The following is a 10,925-nucleotide window of genomic DNA, read 5'->3' on the forward strand; positions in this document are numbered from 1 at the left end:
TGCACCAGGTGCATGTCGCTGGGTTTTAAACACCAGAGGCTCAGCCCTCAAAACTCACGTCTACATGTCACCACAGTAGGACAAACCGACAGATAAGTTTGTCTTGCTGTTGGAGACCTCTCGGATCACCCACACCTGGTCCCTGTGGCTGACTGTTCCTCTGTCTGGCTTCCTGGCTTTTAATCCCCTTTCTCCTGCTCTCCTGGCCTGCTGCTTTGGGCGTCCCTGAGTTGTCCCTGGGGCTGACTGCTCCTCTGTCTGTGTTCCTGGCTTTTATCACCTTTCTCCTGCTCTTCCGGCCTGCTACTCTGGGCAGGCCTGAGTTTCCACTCCTCACCTAATCCCTTTGGCTGATTGCTCTTCTCTCTGGCTTCCTGGCTTTTAATCCTCTTTCCCCTGCTCTTCCTGCCTGCTGTTTTGGGCTTCCCTGAGTTGTCTCTCCTCACCTGTATCCCTGGGGCTGACTGTTCTTCTGTCCGGGTTCCTGGCTTTTATCCCCTTTCTCCTGCTCTTCCGGCCTGCTGCTTTGGGCATCCCTGAGTTGTCTCTCCTCACCTGTATCCCTGGGGCTGACTATGAAAGCTTATTAGTCATAACCAAACACCTTGAGGGAATGAGTCACTGGGCTTGGGGGCTTAGGGTCACAGTCTCAGGGTATAGCTAAGTCAAATGGCAGATCATAGTTCACAAAGACAATGCTCTGTACCCTACTGTGGTCAGTAGGAACTGGGGTCTTAAAAGCTAGTGAGCAGCGGTATAAGAAGCAACTATTGCTCTCTCTCCATCCAGAGGAAAGAAGAGTGAGGAAAATCAAAGACTCAAGGCAACAACCAGTCTAAAGGACCACATGAACCACAGCCTCCATTATCCTGAGACTAGAAGAACTAGATAGTGCCCAGGTACCACTACTGATCACTCTGATCAGTACCACAGGAGGTCCTGGACAGAATGGAAGAAAAATACAGAAGAAAATCATAAAAAAGACCAGACTTACTAGTCTGATAGAGCCTGGTTGAACCCCTCAGACTGTGGCCCCTACACATTCTTCAAACCTAGAAATGAACCAACCCTCAGGGATCACCTTGCAGCCAAACAACAGACAGGCCTATAAAGTGTATAGTAACACTCATGAGGAGCATCATCCTCAGAACAATCAACCAGACGAGACCAAACGGGCAGCATTTGCCCCAAAACAAAGCTTAGAAGGCAGGAAAGAGCATGAAAGAAGGATGAATGGAAACGGGTAACCCAGGGAAGAAGCAGGAAGAGTTCAACTAATGTTATGAAACAAAATGTGTACAAATTGTTGAATGGAAAACTAATTTACTCTGTAAACTTTCACTCAAAGCATGGTACAAACAAAAAAAAAAAAAACCCAACTTGGAGCTTTCAGGTAGACTGCTTGTGTTTGACTTCTGTTGACTTGGGCAAGCTACTTTGTCTCTCTAATTTCTATTTTACAAATAATTGTTGATAGCAGTACCAACCACCTGACAATGTTGTTACAAAGATTAAGTGAAGAAAACAAATCTGCTGGTTAGCAGCCAAATGTCTTACCCACTACACCACCAAGGTTCCTAAGAAAGCAGATCTGAAGTACTTAGGCAGCTACCCAGCACACAGCGCACTCTCCATAAATGTCAGCTCTTGCTGCTGCTGCTTCTTCCACCATTATCATCAGGCACTAATCAACCATTTCAGCCTACTCTCCACAACTAGCCTGTGCTTCACTACAAATGGGCTAATCTGTACTCCTGGCAAAAATACTTCCTGCTTTCCTGGCTCTTATGCTTTTGGGTTCATGTTTTTAGGACACTCAGCTGTCTCCTCCTCCTTCCTCTCCAGTCTCCATGTTGAAATCCTAGTCAGCTTTTAAGGCCTATCTAAATCACCATTTCTGGCATGAAAACTGCCCTCATTACCCAACCCTGAGAAATTTCAATAGCACTTTGTACCACTTTACATAAACTTTATTTATGTATCTTATCTTCTGCTTTTTGAAAGTGGGAACAATGTCTTATTCAAAATCATATTCCCCACAACTTCTATAAAGTTGCTTGTATTACATGCATTCTCAAAATTGACTTGTAGGTTGAGTGGATAATATAAAATATGCTGTACTTACATATCTGCTGCAGTGTGATTATTCTGGAGGGGAAGGTTGGGAGTACAAGTAGATTCAAGATGATCAGCTGGTCCTTCTCGGTCCTTTGATTGTTTAATAAGGTCAAATAAAGGTGAATCCTACATGAAACAAGATGATATTATAACAACATTAATACATATGATCTTCCCATGTACATATCAAAAACACTGTTTGACATGGTGAGGATCATTAATTTTAGTTACATTGACAGGGAAAATGTATGAGTCAGAATACGATCTTTTTCCCCACTCTGAAAATACTGATTGCCAATTTTTATGCTACCCAAAAACAAGACTGGGAAAGTGTAATCTAAAATGCTTATATTAGAAAAGAAGTTAGAAGTAAGAAAAAATATAGAGAAAAGACCCAAAGAAGGTAGAGATTTAAAAAAAAAAAAACAAAAGGAAATAAAGATATGAACAGAATTTAATGAAACCGAAAACAAAGATAAAATACAGTTTGATTAACAAAAGTAAAAGTTAATTATTTAAAATAACTAATAAAATAACTAATAAAGTTAAACACATCTCCAGCCAGTCTATTAAGAACTAATATATATATGATACAACTAACATATATACAATCAAAAACATACTAGACCTGTTTATATCTTATATTGTTTATATCTTCTATTAAGAGAAGGCACAAATAAATGCTATTTTGAAAGAAAAGTGAAACATAATCACAAATATTAGTAATAGGGAAGTGTTATTATTAGTTTTATGTAAATAAATAGGAAAACACAGACCAAGTGGAAAATTCTTCCCAAAATATACATGACAAAAACTCAATCAACAAGAAATAAAATAACCTGAACAACCCTATTAAAGAATTTGAATCACTAACTAAAAATCTCTCCACAAAGATAATGCCAATCATGAAACAAAATGTGTATACATTGTAGAGGAAACTAATTTGCTCTATAAACTTTCACTCAAACTCAATAAAATGTTCAAAAAACAAACAAACAAAAGAGTGTGTCTGGAATACAGGATATCCCTTAGGACATCTATTACTACTACCATGCCCTGTGATAAAAAGTCAATGGAAAATTACAGCAACCCAATTCCAACATGACTACTAATGGCCCAAACCTTTGAGGAATGAAGGTTGGGGTCACCCCACCAGGCAAAAAAACACAACCAGATGAGATGCCTGCTGAAGGCAAAAAGAATACAAAATGGGTGGTAGAAGTAGTTCTAAATACCTGCTACAACCATGTATCAACTGCAGAAATGAGGATTGTAATTGTTTTGAGTATTTCTTTTTTGTTTTGTTATACGTGTATGTGTGTGTATGTATAACAAGTATCTTTGTGTTCTTCCCTCTCTCATTCTATTACTTATTATACAATATAAGATATAAACAGGGCTAGTATGTTTTTGATTGTACATATGTTAGTTGTATCATATTAGGAGCAAGTATGACTTTATAATTGTCTTCATTTAGAGATTATGTATGGTTTAAGAACATATGTACAGGTGCCAAATTGACGAGGGGTAGACTATGATGGTTAAGTTTATGTGTCAACTTGGCAAAGCCATGATTCTCAGTGGTTTCACAGATATTATATAATCATCCTCCAATTTGTAATCTGATGTGGGCAATCTGTTGAAAAGAGAGGTCCCTGGGGGCTGTGGCCTGTATCAAATATTATGGATGCTCAGGCAAACCTCACTCTCAATCTTGAAGCTGACTTGTCATCCTCTGACTTCTGGTTCTTGGGACATAAGCTAGCAGCCTACTGCCTGACTGGCGGATTTTGCATTCATCAGCCCCTGCAACCACGAGTCAGGAGATGCCTCCAGCCTTTTGCCTGCCCAAGGATTTGGGACTTTCCAGCTTCTACAACTACATGAGCCATCCTGGAAATAAATCTTTTTTTTTTTTTTTTAAAAAAAGAAAGCACCAAGCTCATCTGGTTTTACCAATTAATCCTATTAAACATTAAAGGAACACATAACTCCAGTTTTGCTCAAACTCCTCCTGGAATTATCAAGAACAGAGATACAAAAATCCTAAACAGAAATACCAGCAACCTAAATTAGCAGTATTTATAAAGAGAATGTATCATTATTGTCTTGGTTCTCTAGTCCTGCTATAACAGAAATACCACATGTGGATAGCTTTAAATAGGAATCTATTCTCTCACAGTCGAAGCGTCTAGAAGTCTGAATTCAGAGTGCTGGTGTTAGGGGCTAGGTGAAGGCCCCTTGACATTGGGCTTTATCTCTGCCTCTTGTTACAGGCTGACTGAAGCAAACTAGAGGTTTCTTCTGACTCACACAGCAGCTGGCTGCTAAGGCTGATGAACCCAAGATAGATATGCAAAATGGCACAACACCAAGAATGGCAGGCCAACAGCAAACCACTGGTTCAAGTCCAGAACCTGGAGATGAAGACTTGGCCAAATGCAGGATCCAAATGTACCAAAAGCTAGAGACCCTTCTGAAAGCTTCTTCATATATACTAGAAGCAGGCCACACCCCAAAGACAGCTCCCTTTCCACTGATTAATGTCTCATAGCAGATTCCACCATAAAGATGATTATAATTCATCATGGCAAATAATTACATCCAGGTGCCAAGCCCCTCAAAACCATGGCCCAGCCAAATTGACATACAACCTTAATTACCAAAATCATCAAGTTGAGATTATCCAGGAATACAAGATTAGTTCAATAACAGTGGTTAAAGATGGCAAATTACATACATGCATTAGTTCTTCTCTCTTAAAACCCCATTAACATGGTGGTAAATAGAGTTATTTTAAAAGGCACAAACTTAAAAGAAAGAGAATGGGAGGGAGGATATCAAGTAAAATTGTGAATGGTGGACAGGGTAGCTAAAGATGGACAGTTGAGCAAAAGCTGAATCAAAGCCAGTAGTGAGGAAAGCCAACCAGCAAACCAGATGAAATCTTACTCCTCCAAAAGGGTCAGGAAATGGTGATAATAGGTAACCCTGATAATGGGGTAAAAGTGGAGGCAGCAACAAAAAGATTGGTTAAAGGACCACTTAAGAATGAATACGAGTTCAAAAAAGAAAAAAGAATACGAGTTCCAAATATGGTCCTCCTCCCCCTTCTCTTTAAAAAATAATCCAAAAACCAAACTCAGTGCCATTGAGTCAATTACAACTTATAGAAACTCCCATTGAGTTCCCAAGGCTGTAAATCTTTATGGAAGCAGACTGCCTCAACTTTCTCCCGTGGAGCGGCCAGTGGGTTCAAAGCCCCAACCATATGGTTAGCAGCCAAATCTTAACCACTACACCACCAGAGCTCCTTATTCCTCCCTCTTTATTGAAGAAAACTGAAGGTTTATTCTTTGGAGAGATTAAAACAGTACTGTCTGGACTGGAGGACTCTAGACTCAATCAAGGAGAGAGGTATCATAGTGAAAAGAGCAACATTAAAAGAAAGTTTATACAATGAATAGTGAGTACTCCCGACTGTTTCCTGTCCTTATGTTCCAGAACATTTTTGCCATGATCATATCTTCCAAACATGAAACCACAAGAGTCATATGTGAGTAATCTGACAAGTCTAAGAGAAAAGACCTAAGATATTAAATAGGGCCTCCTAAGGAATCATCCTACCAAATCATTATAAAGTTTAGTTTCACAAACTCCACCCACGTACTCAGAGCCTCTAATTTTTAATGACTTACTCTAATATATGAATAACAATCAAATATTTTAGCAATGTTTCTAATATAAAAGATAGTAGCCAAAATAAAACAAAAAAGCAACTTAGAAGGCACAGAAACTGTTCAGGGAGAAGAAATCTAAAAAGAATAATATTAATATATCCTGAAAGGGATGAGTTTGTATTCATGAAACAAGAACAGAATGCTCTATCAAAGAAAAAAAAAAGGAATGCGGAGAAAAAATATACAAAAACACTAATAAAGATATTTGGAAATTTAATTGAAAGCAAAAATAAAAGGAACTCAATAAAAGAGTTAAAAGATAAAGTTAAGGAAATCTCCCTGAGAGCAAGAAAATGACAGAGATGGAAAACAGACAATAGTTAAGAAAATTAGAGGAGCAGTCCATGACATACAATTAACAGGAGTACATAAAGAACGATTACCCCTTTCTCAGGAAGCTACTGAAAGATGTGCTCTGCCAAAACAAAGGAGTAACTCAGCAAAAAAAAAAAAAAAAAAAAAGACACAGGATCCAGTAAACAGAAGATCTAACAGAAGAGAGGGAGAAAAAAATTCTCAAGGTAAGAGTAAAGGGAAGTCCCCCAAAAAGCTACGTAGCAGGTCTAAAAAACCAAAACCAAACTCACTGCTGTTGAGTTGGATCCGACTCACAGTGACCCCTCCTTGGGTTTCCAGGGTGGTATCACTACCGAAGTAGATTGCCCAACCTTCCTTCTGAGGAGGGGCTGGTGGGTTTGAACTGCCAGCCTTCTGGTTAGCAGTCAAATGCCTTAGGCACTATGTCACAAGAGCTCCTAGCAGGCCTAAATAAACATTAAATAGTACAGATGGGAAAGCACTAATAACAACTTAACCAAGTGATCAATTGAACCAAGTGACCAATTCAGTTCTTCCTTCATACTTGCCACATTTCAAGTGTTCAATAACCATGTGCATCAAGTGGCTATCATATTGACAGTGCAGATATAGAACATTTCTAACATAGCAGAAAGTCCTATTGGACAGTTTTGCTCTAGATTGTTCCTGTTATGTGCCATTGAGCCATCTCCAACTCATAGTAACCCCTCCTTGGGTTTCTGAGGTGGTATCTCTACAGAAGTAGATTGCCCAATCTTCCTTCTGAGGAGTGGCTGGTGGGTTTGAACCGCCAACATTCTGTTAGCAGTCAAGTGCCTTAGGCACCACACCACCAGAGCTCTAGATTGAGAAACACCAAAAAAAAAAAAAAAAAAAAAAAAAACCATGACCAAATGCAATGTATAAGCCTTAATTCTATTTATGGAATAATCAGGGGAATTTGAATTTAGACTGGTTATTAGATGACATTATGGAATTGTTAATTATATTAACTACAACAATGGCTAAGTGTTTGGGTGCTAACCAAAAGTTCAGCAATTAGAACCCATCAGTGGCTCCCCTGGAGAAAAGACCAGGCAATTTGCTCCTGTAAAGATTACAACATAGAAAACCCTATGTAGCAGTTACACTCTGTCATATGGGGTCACTATGAGTCGGAATCAACTTGATGGCATACAACAACATAATAAAAGCATTATGGTCAAGCAGCAGTATGTCTTTATTCCTTAGGAGCTGCATGATGGTGGATTTAGGGATAAAGTGCCATGAAGTCTGTAACTACTTTCAGATGTTTCAGCAAAAAACACATATACTTTTATAAACATTTGTATGCATATATAAAATGTAGATATTTAAAGATTATCTCTGCAAAACTGTTAAAAACAACTGTCAAAAACTTACTTGTATTGATTTTGTACATTCTTCTACCTTTTCTGTAAGCATATAAATTTTCATAATAAAAATTTGTGGGGAAAAGAATCAGTGGAAATGAACAAGAAAGTGTTTGCTTTACAAAAATGACTGACAGGATGAGAGCCAAAGGATGCTGTGTTTTGTGACAAATCTCATAGGGCTACTTGATGCCTTCTCGATGGCAAACAACAACAACAATAACAACACTTGATGCCTTAGATTATGTAGATGTTTATGTTTAATTAACTTTTTATTGTGATTTAGGTGAAAGTTTACAAATTGGTTTTCCATTCAACAATTCATCCACATTTTGTTGTGTGACACTGACTGCAGTCCCCAGAATGTAACAGCACTCTTTCCACTTCCTCCTGGTAGATGTTTAATTTAAAAGAACTAAATTTAAAAGAGACCAAGAGAAAATATAAAAATATGCTACAGAAATGATCAGATATTCACAAAGAGGCATACATAACGATGTTTAGTTATAATAATGAAGAAACAGAAACAACTTAAATGTCCATCATCAATTAGTAATAGCTATTATGGAGCTCTGGTAGCATAGTGGCTAAGGCACTTGACTGCTAACCAGAAGGCTGGCGGTTCAAACCCACCAGCCACTCCTCGGAAGGAAGGTTGGACAATCCTACTTCCGTAGTGATACTGCCTCAGAAACCCAAGGAGGGGTCGCTATGATTCAGGGCTGACTCAACGGCACATAACAACAACAACAACATTATATATATATATAGATAGACAGATAGATAGATAGATATAGATATAGCATGTTATATGCCAGGTTTCTAAGTAATTTACAAATATTAATTTAATCCACTTAACAGTTGTGCCTACCCTTTCACACAGGTACTATTGTTATTACTATTTTATAAATGAGAATACTAAAACACACAGAGGTTAAATAAATTGTTCAAGATCACAGAGCCACTAACTGCTATATGATAGGACCTATCTAATAAATACAGGGATAGAGAAATAATGTATAGCATGTAACAATTACGTATGTATGCCATGTATCAACTAAAAGGACTTTGAATTTCTGGGGTCCCAAGTTCTAGGATAAAAGGATCTTCAAACCATATTAAGTTTGAATAAAAACAGAACAAAAGAGGAAATAATACATATGGTATGTTATTTAAAAAACAAAGTTTTTGATATATATTTATCTGTATCAGTATGTATATATTATGTGCGCATGTATATATAGAACACAGAAAGTCAGTAAGAACATAACCAAATGCAATGCATGAGAGCCTTAACTATATCCATAGAACACTACCTAACTAATGATGGTTACTTCCAGGGAAGTCAGATGAGAATGGATGTAGAATAAAAGACTTACACTTTTTATGAAAAATTGTTTGTTTGTTTTTTAAAATTTTTTTAGGAAGTAAACATATTTACATACTATCTATATAACTTTTAAAAATAACTTTTGAATTATTTTATTTTGCTCTTTTAAGAGCAAAAACCAACTGGCAGATTACTCAACAGTCCCCTTGAATAGGAAATTACTCATGTCTAAGCAAAACCAAAAACCAAACTCACTGCTGTCAAGTTGGATCTGACTCACAGTGCCCCTTCCTTGGGTTTCTGAGGCAATATCACTATGGAAGTAGAGTGCCCAATCTTCCTTCCAATGAGTCGCTGGTAGGTTTGAACCGCTCGCCTTCTGGTAAGCAGTCAAATGCCTCAGGCACTACACCACCAGAGCTCCTCATGTCTAAACAACACACTCCTAAATATTTTTTCTTATTCATCTTTGTTTCAAACTTAACTCATCTGAACAGGAAAAAAATAATTACTAAAATGTCAACAACACAAACAGTATAGGTTTTGGAACTAGAGAGCTATAAACTCAAGTTCTGTTTTCACAACTGAGTAATGGAAACTTTTGCTGTCTAATCTTCAGCTTTCATACCTAAAAAAGTAACAGCAGCACCTATTCTGCAGAATTACATAACACACTGAAGCCACCTGCACATTCAACTCTTTTTTCTTATGATCCCCACAACCAATAGCTCTCCTCCCTTCTCCTCCCTGTGACTACCCCTTCCCTTGTGTCCTTCTAACCTGTGCATTCCTGCCTGGCTGGCTTTCCCCCTATGCACATGCTGCCCTTCCGATCTCTCACGGTTGACCGTTCTAAGAGATGCATCTCCCTGGGGTAGGTGTTCTGCTTGTAAGCCTTTTTATTGTTTGGCTGAGAGCTAACCCATGGGAATGAGTCCAATTTCAGTCTGGTGCTGTAGTGCTTAAGGCATCTGACTGCTAACCAGAAGGCTAGTGGTTCAAATCCATCAGCCACTCCTTGGAAGAAGGCTGGGCAATCTACTTCTGTAGAAATACTGCCTCAGAAACCCAACGAGGAGGGGTCACTAAAGTCGGAATTGACTCGATGGCAGAGAGTTTGGTTTTGTTTTTGGTTAAGGTTACCCAGGCCCATACTCTTGGGGATTTCATCAGTCTGATCAGTAATTCTGGTCATTTTTGTGTTTCTGAATTTTGTTCCACATTTTTCCTACCACTCTATCCAGGATCTCCAATTTTGATCCCTTTCTGAGTGGTTGGCATTGGTAGTTGGGCATCATCTAGGTCTTCTGGTCTCAGACTTGTGAAGGCTGAAGCTCCCATGGTCCATTAGTCCCTTGGACTAATTGTTTCCACAAGTCTTTGATTTTCTTCACTCTTCTTTGCTCCATGCAAGGAAAGACCAACAGATGCAGCTTAGATGGCTGCTTGTACGCTTTTAAGACCTTGGTCACTGCTCACCAAAGTAGGATGCAGAACAGTATTTTTATGCATTATGTTGTGCCAATTGAACTTGGTGCCACACCCCCTCAAGACCCCAAGAAGAATATTCAACTCTTTTCTATCCTTTAAGTGATTTGGCTTGATTATTTTGTTTCAGTCCATAAGGATGATTCAAGGAATTTTTCAATTTCATTTTTTTATTTCTTCTCTTACCCAGTCTTTCTTAAGGAGGGTGTTGTTCAATTTCCATGTGTTTACTCCTTTTCCGTTGGTCTTCCTATTGTTGATTTTTAATTTGATAGCACTGTAATCTGAGAAGATGCTTTGTGGTATTTCAATGTTTTTAAATTTATGAAGGCCTGCTTTATGGCCTAACATATGGTCTATCATGGAGAATGTTCCATGGGCACTGGAAAAGAATGTATATTGTGCTGTTGTTGGGTGAAGTCCTCTGTAGACGTCTATAAGGTCAAGTTGGTGGATTGTATTGTTTAGCTCTTCTCCATCTTTGTTGAGTTTCTTTCCAGTTGTTCTATCTTTCATTGAAAGTGGTGTATTAAAGTCTCC

The 10,925-nt window shown here is 38.4% G+C and overlaps 1 protein-coding gene across 1 annotated transcript in view; it reads right to left on the reverse strand.

Annotated features, from left to right (window-relative positions):
* The window catches only part of RB1 (RB transcriptional corepressor 1), a 320,323-nt gene that overhangs the window by 22,426 nt on the left and 286,972 nt on the right, over positions 1–10,925 (reverse strand). Inside the window, 1 exon segment of the mRNA XM_007946362.1 lies at positions 2,126–2,244. Within this exon segment, the coding sequence (XP_007944553.1) occupies positions 2,126–2,244 (119 nt within the window).

The sequence above is a fragment of the Orycteropus afer genome, unplaced genomic scaffold (assembly GCF_000298275.1).
Source record: "Orycteropus afer afer isolate SDZICR_OR568_19922 unplaced genomic scaffold, OryAfe1.0 scaffold00157, whole genome shotgun sequence".
NCBI classification, from domain to species: Eukaryota; Metazoa; Chordata; class Mammalia; order Tubulidentata; family Orycteropodidae; genus Orycteropus; species Orycteropus afer.